The sequence below is a fragment of the Crocodylus porosus genome, unplaced genomic scaffold (assembly GCF_001723895.1).
Source record: "Crocodylus porosus isolate Cpor-Errol unplaced genomic scaffold, CroPor_comp1, whole genome shotgun sequence".
In the NCBI taxonomy this organism is placed as follows: domain Eukaryota; kingdom Metazoa; phylum Chordata; order Crocodylia; family Crocodylidae; genus Crocodylus; species Crocodylus porosus.
Genome location: NW_017728906.1, coordinates 43,688,530 through 43,705,182, shown reverse-complemented (window position 1 = coordinate 43,705,182; position 16,653 = coordinate 43,688,530). Strand labels below are relative to the sequence as shown.

General features: G+C 42.5%; 1 protein-coding gene across 2 annotated transcripts; it reads left to right on the top strand.

Moving 5' to 3' along the window:
* Nucleotides 1–6: 6 nt before the first annotated feature.
* Nucleotides 7–13,944, top strand: SIK1 (salt inducible kinase 1). Of its 2 annotated transcripts, none has more exons than XM_019529019.1 (13): nucleotides 7–237; nucleotides 1,672–1,788; nucleotides 4,233–4,296; nucleotides 4,487–4,648; nucleotides 4,941–5,065; nucleotides 5,180–5,303; nucleotides 6,363–6,586; nucleotides 6,895–7,044; nucleotides 7,765–7,887; nucleotides 8,148–8,370; nucleotides 9,502–9,777; nucleotides 10,315–10,546; nucleotides 11,821–13,944. In XM_019529019.1, the coding sequence occupies exons 1-13, from the start codon at nucleotides 103–105 to the stop codon at nucleotides 12,239–12,241; spliced, it is 2,376 nt and encodes a 791-aa protein (XP_019384564.1). In that variant the 5' UTR covers nucleotides 7–102; the 3' UTR covers nucleotides 12,242–13,944. The 2 variants fall into 2 exon arrangements, with proteins under 2 accessions (XP_019384564.1, XP_019384565.1); XM_019529020.1 differs by lacking the exon at nucleotides 7–237 and adding an exon at nucleotides 1,061–1,474.
* Nucleotides 13,945–16,653: the final 2,709 nt, after the last annotated feature.

Below are 16,653 nucleotides of genomic sequence, written 5' to 3'. Positions count from 1 at the left end.
CACACGCACACTCACACGCGGGCGGGCGGGCGCGCGGGGAGCTCGCGCGGAGGAGCGGAGCAGGGCAGTGGCAGTGGCCGCGCGCCGGCGGCAGCCCGAGCCATGGTCATCATGTCCGAGTACGGCCCGGCCGCACCGCGCCCGCTCCGCGTCGGCTTCTACGACATCGAGCACACCTTGGGCAAAGGCAACTTCGCCGTGGTGAAGCTGGCCCGGCACCGGGTCACCAAGACGCAGGTGGGGCTGGGTCTGGGGCAGCCGCGGGGTTGCACCCGCTGCGAGGTGGGACGGTGCAAGCCTGGGGTTAGGCAGGTCGCCCATTCGGCAAGGGATGGGGTCAGACAGGCTCCCCCATGCAAGACTGGGGCGAAGCAGGCGCTCCTGTGCCATAAGGGGTAGGGGTCGGCAGGCTGCCCCGCGCGGTAAGGGACGGGGTTAGACAGGCTTTCATTTCCCTTACAAGACTGGGGTAAGGCAGGTGAAGGATGGGGTTAGACAGGCTTTCCCTTGTCCCCTAGAGGACAGCGTTAGGTGGGCTGCCCCATGCAAGCCTGGGGTTAGGCAGGTACTCCCCTGCCACAGGGGTTGGGGTTAGGCAGGCTCCCTCATTCAGTAAGGGATGGGATTAGACAGGCTCTTCCATAGGGTTAGACAAACTCCCCTGTGCACTAAGGGACGGGGTTAGACTGGCTTACCCCCTTGCAAGACTGGGGTTTGGCAGATAAGGGACGTGGTTAGGCAGGCTCCCCCATGCAGTAAGGGACAGGGTTAGACAAACTCCTCCATGCAGTAAGCAATGAGGTTAGGCTTTCCCATGCAAGACAGGTTGGATAGGGGAGGGAAAGGGTTAGACAGGCTTTCCTATGCTACAAGGGACAGCGTTAGGTAAGCTCCCCTGTGCAGTAGGGATGGGGTTAGACACGCTACCCTGTGCAGTAAGGGATGGGGCTAGGCAAGCTCTCCTCTTGCAGTAAAGGCATACAGAATCCTAGCCTGGCTCCAAATCCCAGTGACACGGCGGCTTTTGGTGGAGCAGGGGGACTCTGCATTTTAGGGGAGCCCCAGTGAAGGTAAAACAAGTTGGACATGCAGCCCTGTGTTGTGACACTTCAGTCCCCTCTAGCCCTACTTCTCTGGGGCTGAATTGTTTAATCCCCTCCCCTGGGGCTTTTTGAAGAGTTGCCTGGTGCTTTGCAAATTTAAAGCCAGTTCTGGAGTTTAAGGCAGCATAAAAAAGTGCCCTGTGGAGACGGGAGGCGCACCTGATTTCATTAACAAAATTCGGGAGCTGTTCAGAAGAGGCTGGTTCTGCACGTTCTTAAAATCCAGATGAACATTGGTTTTGTTGGTGGGTTTGTGAACTGGACTGGGTGACAGGTTTCCAAATCGAACCAGACAGCGTAGGAGAAAATAGATGGGAGGAAACTGTTGGGCATCAGCAGGAGATGAGTGATATTCCTCGGCTGTGTCTTGAGTAAGCGCTGATGTCTGCAGTTCTGTTCTTTCCCTCATGTAGGCTCTTTGCACAGGGTGTAAAGAAAATAAAACATACTGCAGTTTGCAAGAAGCGAAATCTGTTTTGTAGCCCTGAAGTTTTTAAAGGTGTATTTGTACTGTGAAAGATTCTGGCAGCTGAAGTAAATGGCTGGATTTATGTTTTTAAATCTGCAGGTTGCAATAAAGATTATAGACAAAACGAGGTTAGACCCAAGCAACCTTGAGAAAATTTATAGAGAAGTTCAGATAATGAAGCTTTTGAATCACCCTCACATTATCAAGCTTTATCAGGTAAGAGATCTGTTCTGATCCCTGCATGCATATTAGATGTACTTGTCTCCCATGGCTTTAGTTGCTACTGAACTTATCTTGCACGTGGTTTTAAATCAGATGTTTGCAGGGAAGGAATTCACATTTCTGAAGCATTTAAAAGAGAATTAAATACGCATTGTTTTTAAGTTTCTTTAGTGTTCCTTGAACACTTACAGTACGGTTTGTCTGAGGTGGTTTTTAATTTTAAATATTAAAGAGCATTTGGTCAGAATTGCCCGGTTAGTTTCAGATTGAAGTTATTGGCTATTTGTGTTTCATTGGTAAACTCGCTGGGTTTTTTCCGTAATTGTTTTAAACTTTAGTTGATTGCCTAAATCTGTTTTATTTGTGAAGCTAAATATACATTTTTAGCTTTGTTTAAAGGCTGTAAGTCTATGAAGTACATAAAGTAATATACATTTGTCTGCCCCTCATGTACATCATAAATGGAAAGCTTTTAAAAATTTTTGTAAATGTAATGAAAATTCTGTTACACACTTTTAAAAGAGAACTCAAATATCTTGAGAAGTCTCAGAAAATAAATTTATTTTGTTCCACTTGTGTTAGTTTTGGAACCTGATAAAAATGTTCTCCTATGTTTTTCTGCACATATATTTATTTAAAGTTTTGTTCAGTTGTGTTTCAGTACATATTTATATACAAAATAGCATTGTACAGAAAACAGGATCACAGCTGTCTGGTGAGCAAGGGCTGCTGTGCAAATACTAAATACTTGCTCTGATTGGCATTTGGTGCAAGTTCCCTGTAATCATCTTAAATAGTGCCGTGGGGATTTGCAAAGATGGGATATCGCAATCAGTCAGGGTCTACTTGTGAAGGGAAGAGGGACAGGTGACTGGATTAAGAAATCGAGCAGCAGGTCTGGAATTTGGTGGGAAGTAGCAAGTGCCATTATCAGAAAGGACTCTTGGAAAGCTGTAATTAACATGTAAGGTAGAAGAGCCAGTAAGGCAGGTACTTCAGTGAAGCATTATTTTTAAAGAGCTTGGCACACCAAGAGTACTTGACATTTATATTCCAAATACTTCTTGTTTTGATGGTTAGTGCCTGACGTCACTGTTGCCCATAGGACAGTTCAGGGTACAAAGATGCTTTGTAATATTATTGGTAATTTCACTTTGGTGAAACAATGCAAGTGAATGTGCTGTTACCAGGCTTTAGAAAATCAGTTTAAAATTTCATGTTGTTGAACCAAATCAGTTAACCAAACATGACATGGGTAGCAAATCAAAATTTCTTGTTAGTTGAATTTTCTTTTTTTCATTGTTGTTGCTGCTTTACCTGTTCAGTGGAGTCTGAGAAGTAGGGATGGAATGAAATGACATATCAGTGTAGGGTGTGTGTTCTTGTTCTATTTCGTCATTGTTTTAGTTTCAACACAGCATCTCGTTTTTGTTCAGCTGGCAACTTTCCCAGAATACTTTTCTTTGGGTTTTTTTGTTGTTGTTGTTTTAACTGGAAACCTCTTTTCCTTTTCTCCTTATTTTTTTTTTTTTTTTTATTATATTATGTTTGTACATGGAGAGAAGAATGAAAGGCACCCCAGGCATTGTCTCTTTTTTTTTTGTAGAAGTTTGAAAATGTATGGAGTATTGACATCTGCTTGGTTACTAATGTTTTATAAACTATACTACCTTAGGAGCAAAGAATGCAATTATTTTCACCACCTAGCTGTTCAGTATTTTAGCTAACTTATAGCAAATCTTTCAGAAAGATTTAAACTAGTAACACATTTTTAAAACTAAATCAATGCCAGATCAATAAATGAACTTTTGACTGCTTATTGACAGTTGCTATCGACACATATCGAAAAATACAGTTGCACAAACAGCATGCTATTGTTGCTGGCCAGGCAGAGCTATCATCTTCCGGGGTTTTTTGTCATATCCAGTAGCAAGTGGGAGTCGGGTATTTGATATTGCCTCGTCAGGTTTTTTTTCTGAGTGTAAATATCAGCTTTGCTGTCCGTACGTGCTAGTCTTTCGTAGAAGGTCCTTGAATTTTGGCAGCCTGTTTTTAAACTTTGTGTCCTGGAATGATCTATGCTGATTGCTTCAATTACGACTACTTTTTTACCAGTGCAGCAACAAAAAAGGTTCCATAATGGTATATAAAATTGAAATACTTTATTAATCTATTTTATGGAAATTAGATGGCAAGGGGGAGAGAAGAAAAAGAAATGTAGGAAGCAATTTTGTGTGTTTAGGGGTATAAAAAAATTATCTTTCTGAATTGCATCTTATATGGAAGGAGTACTGTGATGCCTTTACTGCCTACAATAGTTGTAGATAGTAGCACTGATAAGTTATCGAGTTATCGATTCTACCCCTCCATTCCCCCCCCCCATCCAACTGCTTTCAGGGATCTGGTTTAGTAACATGACCTCCCTTCTGTCTTGACAGGTTATGGAGACAAAGGACATGCTTTATATTGTTACTGAATTTGCAAAAAATGGAGAAATGTTTGGTAAGTTCCCATTTCCACAAATAATAGTTCTTTTAGTTTTAGAAAGCATTCCCTTATTACTGGCATTCATGTAGGGTATTAATGTTTAGTTGGATATCAAATACCAAGAAGTGAATGCAGCTTCTTCAGGATAATGAAAACTTAACCTTATCTGTGTTTAATTCTGGTGCTTATTGATATGATCCTGCAGATCATTTGACTTCCAATGGGCATTTAAGTGAAAGTGAAGCTCGGAAGAAGTTTTGGCAGATCCTTTCAGCAGTGGAATACTGTCACAGCCATCACATAGTGCACAGAGACCTCAAAACTGAGAACCTCCTCTTAGATGCCAACATGAACATCAAGTTAGCAGGTAAGACAGTTAAATAGTCATTGTATAAGCCATGGAAAACATGATATATTACTGAATGTTACTTCTCCAGTGTGACAACTGGATTATCCTATAAGTGAATTTAAAAAAAGACTTAAGCTCAGTATTTCTCTGAATTATATCTACTTTCCAAGCAAAAAAACCAAAAAAAAGCTAGGCAAAGATCCTCCATGAAATAAATCCACTCTCCCTCCCTTTTTTTCCCCTTTGGTTTTAAAATATTAACGTGGTATGTAATAAAGAAGTCTTACTCTGGATTTTTGCTTTCCCTCAGACTTTGGGTTTGGAAACTTCTACAAATCAGGAGAACCCCTCTCTACCTGGTGTGGAAGCCCACCTTATGCAGCTCCAGAGGTTTTTGAAGGCAAGGAATATGAAGGCCCTCACCTTGATATCTGGGTAAGCTTTGGGTTCCACAGTGTTCTTGTTTTTATGCTTTGTTTAACACTGGGTTTTCATGACTGCTACCTATTCTTTGGTGACTTATGTGCTTGTGTCGTTTTCTGTTGACAGAGCCTTGGTGTGGTGCTGTATGTCCTCGTCTGTGGTTCTCTCCCTTTTGATGGACCCAATTTGCCAACCCTGAGACAAAGAGTGCTGGAGGGACGATTCCGCATCCCCTACTTCATGTCCCAAGGTACATTTTTAGAACGTTGGCACTAGAAAAGGGGTTACTAGCAGGAGGGTGATGAATAATCTTCTTGCATAAGCATCTTTTCTTCTTTTTATCTTTCATGCAGTTGCCCAATACTTTGTCTCTCTTGTGGCTTTCAAGCACAGTTTCTTTCTTACTGTACTTGTAGCATAGCGTATATCTGTTACATAACATACACCCAAACAGTTACCTTTTCCTTTCTTAGAATATCAGTATGGGTTGCTAAAATGATGATTCATCCATACCCTAGCTGAGGAAATGACCTTTAAAAAAATAAACACCAAAAAAGGTGTTAATGAAGTCGAGCATGGTATTCTAACTAGGCACAAGGAGTATATTTTAAAATGTGACATATGCTATTGAGAAGATCAGAAGCAGTGAGACCTATCATTACATTGAGTTTATTTTATTTTTACAAGACCGTTAAAAAGAACTGATGTCTGTTGTGAAGTGTATTTTAACTCCTCCGATAATTTATACAGCTACACTTAATTCTCCCTTTAAGCTTAAGGGATACTATTGTGATCTGGACCTTACCTCTTAACCAATTTTAATCTTAAACTGCTGCAGATTTTTTATTACTCACAAATAAACAATAATATGCTGTAGCATTAGTAGGCTTTATGCCACATTCAGCCCTATTTTAAATGGATTAATCATCTATAGAATTGCACCCACTTAGCACTGGTCTGAATTTGGCACTGCTTCCAGGCAAAAGTCCAAAGGCTGCTTAAGAACTGTAGGTTTCTTATAATGTCACTTCTTGCAGCGACATTGCTGTTATGAAATTTATATGGGCTTGGTTAGTGTTTTTGATGTTAGGGTCTTGCTTATGCAGTTTTCAGTATCTGCATAGTCAGACCTGCATCAGCTGATTAGAACCTCTACTACACATCTTCATAGATATTAGATGCAAAGAAGCTGAATAAACTTTCTATAAGCAGTAAACTACAGCTATAAAATAATTAGAAGCTTCTTGTGAGTGGCTGGATTCTTAATTTTACCACTTGTTAATGGCTTTTTTTCCCCCCACTTGTCCAGACTGTGAAACACTAATTCGACGGATGCTGGTTGTGGACCCAACCAAACGAATTACCATTGCCCAGATAAAGCAGCACAAGTGGATGCAAGCAGACCCTTCTCTTCAGCAGCAGCAGTCTTTGTCCTTCTCCGTGCAGAACTACAACTCCAATCTGGGAGACTATAATGAGCAGGTTCTTGGAATCATGCAGGCTCTTGGTATTGACAAACAGAGAACAATTGAGGTGAGCTTTAGGTCATTCCACTGGTATGAAATACTTGTGTCCCTTAGATGCTTGTTCAGGGACTAACAGAGTGCCAATAGTTGCTGACAATGCTTGCATGGAAATTGGCTCCTCAGGAAAGGGCAAGAGGTTAACCACACCTCCGCTCATGCATATATGCTTAAAGATTTACCCTGAGTTGAAGCTACTCAGCATTGTTTACTTATTGGATGTGATGATGTTTTGAAAATTAGTTGCCCTGTTGTTGCTCTTTATGTTCTTTAAAGGTGGTTTATCTGTAGTTTAAACATCCTTTTCACATCTTCTAGTCACTACAAAACAGCAGCTACAATCATTTTGCCGCAATTTATTACCTTCTGTTGGAGCGCCTCAAGGAGTACCGAAGCAGCCAGGTGTCAAATCGTCCAGTGACTGGCCGTCGGCAAAGGCCAAGGAGTTCGGAGCTCAGCAACATTGAAGTAATACAGTCTACTGTAAACCTTTGTACTGTTGATATTCTCTCCTTTGCTGTATTTAATTTTATTCATCAAATGCTTTTGCCCATAATATTACAGGAAACTACAAGGTGTGACCATAAGGGTCCTCTGAGTCAGTTTAATCTTTCTGTCCTGTACCCAGAGGACATGGCAGGCTGTTCTTCAGCAGGAGGTTGATTGAATACTAATGGCCCATTTCCTAACACAGTAACTTTCTGTAGGTCACAGTCCAAAGAATAGTCTCCCTCCAGTGCTGGTCAATAATGAGCTAAGTTATGAGGCTTCTGATTGGAAATTTGTCCTTTCAGAAATACAAGCTGCTTCTGACATCTTGTTGAATGCAAATCAGATGTTTCATGAGCCAGTCCTGATTTCTTAAAGGGACTCAGTAACAAAAAAGAAGGTGATCTGGGTGTCCTTAGCCTGACACAGTGGAGAATAAGGAGGTCTGGATTCTATATCCACCTCTGCCACATACTTCCATTGTCACTTCTGATTGTTTTCTTAAACTTTATTCTTTTAGCTCCCCATTTAGGACAGAGAGCTACCTCTGTGTTTTAAGGGTACACTTATTAATTTTTGCCAAATGCTCTGAGAAGCTTGGGTGGAGGACATATAGATACCCAATGTGCCAGTAATATTTGAAAAATTGATAGGATTTGCGGTTTATCTCATATCTTGCCTATATCTTTTTGCCTTCAGATGCCTCAGGACAGTCTTGCAAGTGAATCCCTGAGATCATCTCTGCTTTACCAGCAACCTCAGAACCTGATTCAGTCATCCTTGCAGGGAGAAATGGATTGTGACATGAACAATCCATTACAGGTTGGTGCTTTCAGCTAAATATCATCCAGGTGTTCTTATTCAGTTAATTTGACATGACAAAGGTTTTACCTCCAGCTGTTCTGCTTCTCAGTTTCATTTCGTTAAACATTCAGATGTATAGTGCCATAATACCCTTTTAACAGTAGGCATAATAAAGGCCTGGTACATGGCCCTGCAAAGCACAAACAAATGAGACTGTTTTCATAGAAATAAATAAATGGCTCTTTGCTAATTTTCTATGTTGTATTGTTTTTTTGCAGCCAGTGTTCTTTCCTGTAGATCCCAGCTTCAGTGGTTTGTTCAGGAATCGCTCCATCTCTCCCAACAGCCTTCTGGAAACCACCATTAGCGAGGAAGTGAGACAGGAGAAAGACCTGGAGGAGGAGATTAAAGCCTACAACCCCCTTCATATTCCCAACAACACCAGCAGGAGGCACACGCTAGCTGAAGTCACTACTCATTTCTACCAACATACCCCTCCATGTAAGTCCTTCAGGGGAGAAGGTCTCTGAGGTACAAACTGAGTGGACTGCTGTGACCATCCTAGTAGAAGCCAGGACACAGCAAATGTCAGTAGATGCTAGTTTTGCAGCTATGCTGACTTACGATAGAAGGGGTCAAACAGTGACTCATCTGTTCTATGCACTCTCCAGTTATTTCTTTCTTTAAATGTATGCAGCTTTTGAAAATTCTTATAGACGTAGCCATTTAGTACCCATGTATTTTGAAAGTGAAGTGTACTTAATTTAGGCCATGCCCTTTTAGATCAAGTTAAATCCCAGGTCCTGTGGATTTTGGTGAATGTGCGACTCTACTTTAGTGTTGCCATTGACTTCTGTTAGAACAGGATCAGGTCCTGATGTAACTCTCCCTCCTGCCCCAAAGTAACAGAGTTATAGCCTTAGATTACACACAGCCTACTGCTGCACTCCCAGGCTGTGTCCAGGTTAGCATGGACGTTTGATTTCCCAGGGACAACTAACGGTGTTGCAACTTGTGCTGCTGATAGTTGTCCCTAGGGAACACCCATGCCACATGTACTCTGGTGTGTGGCAGGTTACCCTGAGTGGGGTAGGGGAGACAAGGGCCAACAGTCGGCTGGTCCCAGCAGTTGTACCCAGGGTCCTGCAAAGGCTGCAGCAGCGGTGGTCCTGCTGCTCTGAGCCTGTCTGGCAGCCACAGTGTGGCTCCGGCCAGCCAGGCTCCAGTTCTGAGCAGCACATGCTGCGCTGGCATGCACCGCTCTGCTTTTTTTTTTTTTGCATGGGGTTGTTTTGTTTTGTTTTTTGACCTCTGGATATCCAGGGGTTAAAAAAAACCCAAACCCTTGTGCTGCTGCTGCTCCCTTGCAGTGTGGAGAACACCTGACCATGTAGTATGTAGCACTCATCTGGACATGGCCCCAGGGCCTAAATTTCACACTGCCCTGTGCTGCTGCCTGTGCCACTTGCAGTGTGCATGCTGCAAACTGGCCACCCTTGTTCTGGAACAATCTGGTTCTAGTCTGACAGCTGTGGTTGGTTGCAGTGTACAGGGAGAGATATAAGAAATTTTTGTTTCTTCCTCTGCTTGTTTCAGAAACATTCGCTGATCTTCCTCCCTTCCCTTCTGTAGGTATAGTCATTTCTTCTTCAGCAAGCCCCACAGAGGGAACAAGTTCAGACAGCTGCCTAACTTCATCTTCAAATGAGGGCCCGGTGGCTCTGAGCAGCTGTTTGGCAGATCAAGTAATGACAGGTAACCCAGCCACAGCCAGGATGACATCGCCATTTCTGACTTCTCAGTCCGATACTCCAGTGTTGCAAGCTCAGGGCTGTATGGGAGGTGCTGCTTTGCTGCCTCTCAGCTTCCAGGAAGGAAGGCGAGCATCTGATACCTCATTAACTCAAGGTAATTCCTTTCTTGCTTTATAGTTGAAGAGGCACACATTTCCAAGTAGTAACGTAGAGTGGCATTTGGGAGTTCCTGTTGCACCAGTTACCATAAAACTAGAGCATTAAAAGTGATTTCAGGAATAAGCCACCTATGCTAGTGTTTTCCCAAGTGGTTCCATGTGTTAGTGTAGCATTTCTAATTTCTGCGCTAGGTATTCTAGGCTTCCCACTTCTTTACTTTAATAATGAACCAGCATGAAATTGCTGCCTTCCTCCTATTTAGCTCTGCACATGTCAGAAAATAGTAGAACAGGAGGTGCCCCGGAGCAGCCTTGTATTTGCATGAGCTTTGTTGCTCATGAGTAGGGTGTGTAGGTGAATGTGAACGGACAGGAATCTTGTCTGTATTGCCCTAGGTCTCACTGTAGTAGACTTAACATGGCTGCTCAGACAGGTTGGGAACTGCTGCTTCACAAAGGGAGTTATTTAGCACCCAGTTGCAAAGCTTTATTGAGGAGAAATAAAAAGGGCTTGTTTCCTTTGTCTCCCACAGGCTTGAAAGCATTTAGACAGCAGTTACGGAAGAGTGCTAGAGCCAAAGGCTTCCTTGGTCTGAATAAAATCAAAGGCTTTGCTCGTCAGGTCTGTCAATCCTCATCAGCTCGGGCAGCACGAAATGGCATGAGCCCTTTCCAGCATTCACAGCAGAACACCTGCATGTACAGCAGTGGGGGAAGCAGCCGAGAGAGCAGAAGCCTTCTCGAAGAGGTGCTCCAACAGCAGAGGTGAGTGTCCATTTGGCAACAGGGCCCAGTCCAATTATGGCACTGATATGTAATGTGTTTATGTTGCTCTCTCAACTATGCAGCAGGTGATACACAGTTGTTGAACTTGTACTTTAAAGTAGCCTGTTTTTTGCAGTATTTTCGTTTTAGGAAATGAGGTTATTGTCCGGTAGTTGGAAAAAGAGGTTGAGGGCTAGGGCTGAAAGGTTCTTTTCCTGGTTCTTGCTTTGTGACAGCAAATGGGCCACTCTGACTTCTTCGTAACATCCCTTATGCTAATGATGCTCAGCCTGTTGGCTCTGCGGGCCAAATGAGTGGCACAGGGCTGATCTGTGAGTGGGATTGGACTCCGTGTTCCATGATTGGGCCTACAGGCCCAGATCCAGACTGGGCTGTCCCCACTTAGCCCTGTGTGCCAGTATTGGGACCCAAGGATCCTGCACTGCTTCCACCCAGTTCTGCATGTGGAGATCATGCTCCAGGTTCCTGCACTTGCTTGTACCTGATCCTGCATATGGGCATCAGGCTTTGAGGCCCCACACCGTGTGTGCCAGGATCAGGCACTGTACTTCCCTGCTCACCAGATCCTGTGCATAGGGCAACAGTCTACAGGGCTCCCCGTGGACCCATGGAGAGTTCTGCAGGCTGAATGCCCCAGAGCCGGGGGCCAGATTTGGCCCTTGGGCCAGCGGTTGAGCACCCCTGTCTTATGCCTTTGTGCAGTTTGTGTAATGCTGACATGTGGCTTCACAGGAATCTAGGAGTCTAAATCTAATGTTTTGAAATTATGGAGTGAGAAGCCCTGCATAATGCAAAGGCAAAACATCATTTCTTCCTATCACAAGCACTGTTTTTGTTTGGGGATAGATGCTTTCCTTCTTTCCTGTTTATTTTCCCATGGCTAGAAGATAGGGCCTTGTGATCTGGAAAAGTTGCATTCCACAAATGTGGCACAGTTCCAGTGGCTTTAGTTCTCATGTTTGGTGGCCACTCTTAGTTTTCATAGAAGCAAGATGGAAAACTGAGCACCAATATCCTTAGTCACTAGAATAGTATGTTCCTTAGTTGATGAATTGTGAGCACATCATTTGGTTGTGATTTTTTTTTTTCCCCCCCCAAAGATTCCCACATTTCTGTTTGGTGTGACTGACCTGTACAAGCCACTGTACATGAACCAAACAGTTGAGAAGTGGTTGGGATAGTGCTGCATAGAAAACCTGGAACTCCCAAGCAATAAGTGTTTAATTTCCTTCCCTCTTGACTTTTTTGTTCAGAATGCTCCAGTTGCAGCATCATCAGTTGTTCCAGCCAGCTTGTCACCAGCCTGCTCAGGTGTCTGCAGTGCACTGTGTTCCCTCCTCTGACAATTCTAGCACCTGCAAAACATCCAATTCCCTTTTGCTGTCAGAGCTTCAAAGGGAAAACTCCCTCGAACTGGCCTTTGGTGGCAACCATCAGCTGCTTCAACCTCACCTCTTTGGGCTTAGTGTCTCACCAGTGTCTTCAGCTGCTCACCTTTTAGACACCCACCTGTTTATCAGCAGCGATGTCTCTCCAATCGCCACAACCTTCTCTCACCCGCAGAGTTTCTCTGTGCAGTCTGCAGGTTATGATGCAGTCGCACTGCAGCATGTGGACTGTGAAATGGAGGACCTCACTTCAAACCAGCTGGGGAACTTTGTCTTGGTTAAATGAGAGTTTCAGCTACTACAGAGCTCACCTCTCTTTTGCAAAGGACTTTCACCATTGTTCCATGGCTAGCTGGCATTGTGTGAAGGATTGACTCTTGGAAGCAATAAATTTTGAAGTATGTGAAGAAGCTGTCTCAGAAAGCTAAGAACTTTATAGAACTGAAACAAGCAATATGTATGTCTTTTGGCTTCTACTATTCTTGCACTGAACAAATATGAATAGAAACTGAAAGAAACAAAACATTTTTTGAAGAAAAATAATGATAGGGGTTAGGGTGGGACATGTGGGGGCAGGGCGGCATGTAGCCGGGGAAGAACTCTTTGGTACTGTATTCAAGTCAGACCAACGCAGCTTTGCTTTTATGCAGTACAGCTGTCAGTTGTGGTGACATAACAGGGGAGAGGCTTTTCAAAGAAGGGACCAGAGCCTCCCCTTTTCACAATATTTGTTTATGGGTTTGTGAAGACGATTACCTCTTTAAAAAAAATAGTGGCATGCAACATTATGCAGTGATAGGAGGGAAAAATGGAAGCATTGCCATTTATTTTTATGTAGTCGATGCTTATTTTATTTTAACAACTCCTACTCCCCAAAAACACTTATGCTTTAAATGAAAACTGTGAAATTTTTGCTTGATATATTGGCTGGAAGAGCTAAAAATATTCTAATTGTTAGCAAAGAAGCAATTAATCTCTTGGAAATGTATCCCCTGATATCAGGATCCAGATTGCATAGTGTCTGGGGGTATTTTTATTGTTTGTTCTAAATCTTTAGGAATGTCTGTTTTTGTCTTGTGCTCGCTCTTCCCTCTTTTTTCTTCTCCCCACCTTTTTTTTTAAATAATATTTTCTCATGTTCCTGCAAAGGCACTGGGGATAGAAACAGTTGTATTAGTGGGACAAAGGGGATGGTTTTTGTTTTACCCCCTGCCTCCCACTCTTACCCCAGGGGTTGCCTTCAAAGTTGTCTGAGGGGTATTTCTTAGTGCTGCATATTTTATTTGCGCTGCTAATTAAGTTTGAATGCATTTCATTATCAGGGTCCAAATAGAACTGACTCTTGGGGAAATGTGCAATATTGAGGTTATAATCCTGTACTGACAAAGACAAAAAGAATAGGGTAGAACAGAATTTTACTCTAAATGAGTACAGCTATTTCTGAACAAAACTGTATTAAACTGAGTGAAACAGCACAATCTTTAGGTGTGTGGGTTTTTCTTTTTTTGATTTTATTTTTTTGTTCTATTTGTTTGACACATTAGCAAAAATGAGATTTTTGATTAGGTAAGTGTTTTTATGTATGGGTTTTAATACTGTATATCTATATAAATAGGAAGCAGAAAACAATATATACACTACTTATTTTTTATATTTTGTAATATGCTTATATTGAGTTTTGTGGTGTAAAACTCCCACTGTGGCAGAGCATGACTTCTGTTGGTATCAATGGAAGTTACACATGGGTATAAAGGGGAGAATAGACCACAGCCCCTACAGGAACTTGTGGGGGTCAGGGTCAAACTTTGGTGGCAGGTGAGTAAGTAGAGAACCAGGTTGGTCAAAAGTTACTAATTGAATGTCAGGAAATAGTTTAATTCTATCTCAGTGCTTAAAGGACCCCTCTCTTTAGTGTGACACAGGGTGCCTTCAAGTTATCTTGGCTTCTTGCAACCTGCAGTATTACACATTTAAAAAAATATTTTTTTTAAAAAAGCCAAAGATTGACCAGGTTAATTGGTGGGAGGGGAAGGGTTAAACATGTCACGTAGCTCCATGTCTGTGGCTTTTCATAAATAATCTTTTTATCTGTGTGTCCATATGGATGTATCTCTAGCTTGCCACTGCTGCTGTGTGCTGGGGAAACTTCAAGGTGAGGGGGTTGGGTCTCCAAATGGTGGTTACCTTGCATCAGAAAAAACGCCCAAGTCTCATGTGAATTTTCAAGGTGGTTGAGGGAAAAAACTGCATGCAAGAGTGAGGCGAGAAGGCTGAGAAGAAGCTAACCTGTCAGAAAGCAGCAACTTTGCCTTCAGTTTCACAAGGGGTAGCACATTTAAAAGCAAAATTGTTTCTCTTCAATATTTGCATTGTTTTAATGCTATGGATCAAAAGGCCACAGAAACAATCTTTTGTTTCCTGTTCTAAGCAATGACAAGCACTTTACTTTCATAGTATTTTTTCCTTCTCCAATTGCTGTATAACCTCTTTGGAATTATTCCTGGAGCAAGAAGAGGTCATTTTTAATGTTTGTTTTTTGTAGATTTCTTGACAGTGCTGTTCTGCAGACTGCAATGCAATAGGATATTTAAAGACACTATGTGATTGGTTTGATTAAGATGTATAGTTTTATTTTTTACCATGACTGAACAATCATTTTATTTCTTATGTTAAAATGAGAAATTACACCAAAATGATTAATTGATGTGTTTTATTTAATATTTAAATAAAAATGTTTTAAAATCATTCTTGTTTAGCCTTTATTGTATTTGCTCTTGCAACCCTGCATAGTGACGTAAGATCCACCTGGCTCTGCGAAGTATGTGTGTGTCAGACTCCCTTAAAAACCCAAGTCTGTAGAGCATGCCTGATTTCTTGTGTTACACTACTAAATAAAGAAGAATGGCTAGTACAGAAAGTAATGGGACAGAAACCTTTCACCTAGAGGTAATCTGTCTGCATCCAGCCTGTGTCAGTAGTAAGCCAGTGATAGTATCAGACCTTAGTAGGGCTAGAATGAAAATGGTCGTGTGTAGTTTTTAATTTTCAACAGACTATTTTTCTTTCCCTGACACCTTAATCTAAAGAGGTCCCAGAGAGCACAGAAGAATCTAGACTCCATGGAAGTTCCTGTGACTGTCTTCCTCTAATTGGAAACTTTTGAACTCAAATACCCATTTTAAAAATAACTATTTTAAAGGTAATTTTAAAAAAAGGTACAGGCTTAACTAGACTAATGGTACATCTACACTGCAGACCACAGTGTAGTGTGGAGATACTAGTGGCATCAAGCTGGGAAGAACTGCAGCAGGAGCTGGTGCTTCTGCCAGTCGCTTTCTGATCGTATTTGGCAGGAGGTATGCAGCCCAGCTTCATCTGGCCCCAGTAGTGGCACTCGCAGCCAGGTGGTTGAGAACCACTGCCCTAAGGACAGGAGAATTCACTGATAGGCTGACAGAGCACACGGTATTTGTATGCTTATGTATTGGGTGAGACTTGTTCCCAGTCAGATATGGTCTGCCCTTTTTAAAGAGTATAATTTAATTTCCTGTCAATCCAAGAGAGGAAAAAGATATGAACTAGGAGAAATCAGGTCACTTGGAAAGATGTCATTCAGTATTTTACCTTCATTCCACTTGCAACAGTCCCAATCATATCACTACAAGTTTCTCACAGAGGAAAAAGTCAAATAGTGCATTATTTCACTGTCATTCCTATCTCAGTGGTGTAAATCAGGAGTAATTCTTTTGTACATAATTGAAAATCTTTGTGTAAGAGACAGAAAAATCAAATCTATTGCAAGGGAGGCAGGGGGTTATTTTTTAACGTGTAGACAAGTCAATTGCACTGCTGCTGTTATATGCTGTTGGGGTGGCGGGGGTGATGGTGAAGAAAAATGTTAACCGTCTGGTAAATTTACTGAATAAGGAGTTACCTAGGAAGCTGAGGCAGTACAACAGTAGTTCTCAACAGGGGGATCACCGAATATCAGGAAGTTCCAATTGCCGTAATGGCCACAGGAGAAGCGCTCGCATCACGGCCCTGTCAGAGTTTAACAAACCTGCAAACTCTGCTAACTACCTGTCATCAACTATCTCCGACAAGACACGAGAAGAAGAAGAAGCAGCAGAAAGTTATGGAATGGTGCCCTCATTCTAAAGAAGTTGAGAACCCCTGTACCTAGAGCTAGTTTTAAACGTGCTTTCTTGGGTACTGAAGTAGTCTTGCCAAAAAGTGCTTTACTGAAGCAGTCTCACCAGAGGTGTTACAAGTCAGCTGTGTGCCTGGGACAATTGTAATGCATGAAAGTGGTGGCAACTTCTGACAGCCGCTGTGCCCCACCAGTGCATGTGTGTGGCTGCAGCTACAGTGGTAGCTGCAGGAGGTGGAAACATAGCTACTGTTTTTCCTCTCCCTGCCTCACTGGCACCTGGGGTTGCTGTCCTAGTTGCTTTGCCACTGAGTCTGGCCATGAGAAAGTGTTTGATATGGGCTAACTCACCTACATTAAAGACTAGCTCCATGGGAACCTCTGCTTTATGCTACAGTGGGTGCATCTACACAAGACGCTAAATGCAAGGTAGATTATTTCTACTGCACATTAGTGTATCACAATGAAAGCTGTGCTATTGAGCTAATGCACAATAGAAGTAGTCTACTGTGCATTAGCATCACTTAAAGGGCAGATGCTGACACTAC

What these genes read in the sequence shown, in the direction of transcription:
- SIK1 (XM_019529019.1), top strand. Translation starts at nt 103, where the DNA reads ATGGTCATCATGTCCGAGTACGGCCCGGCCGCACCGCGCCCGCTCCGC. An exon ending in AAAAAATGGAGAAATGTTTG is followed by an intron (nt 4,297 to 4,486) that starts GTAAGTTCCCAT and finishes ATGATCCTGCAG; the next exon opens with ATCATTTGACTTCCAATGGG. An exon ending in CATGAACATCAAGTTAGCAG is followed by an intron (nt 4,649 to 4,940) that starts GTAAGACAGTTA and finishes GCTTTCCCTCAG; the next exon opens with ACTTTGGGTTTGGAAACTTC.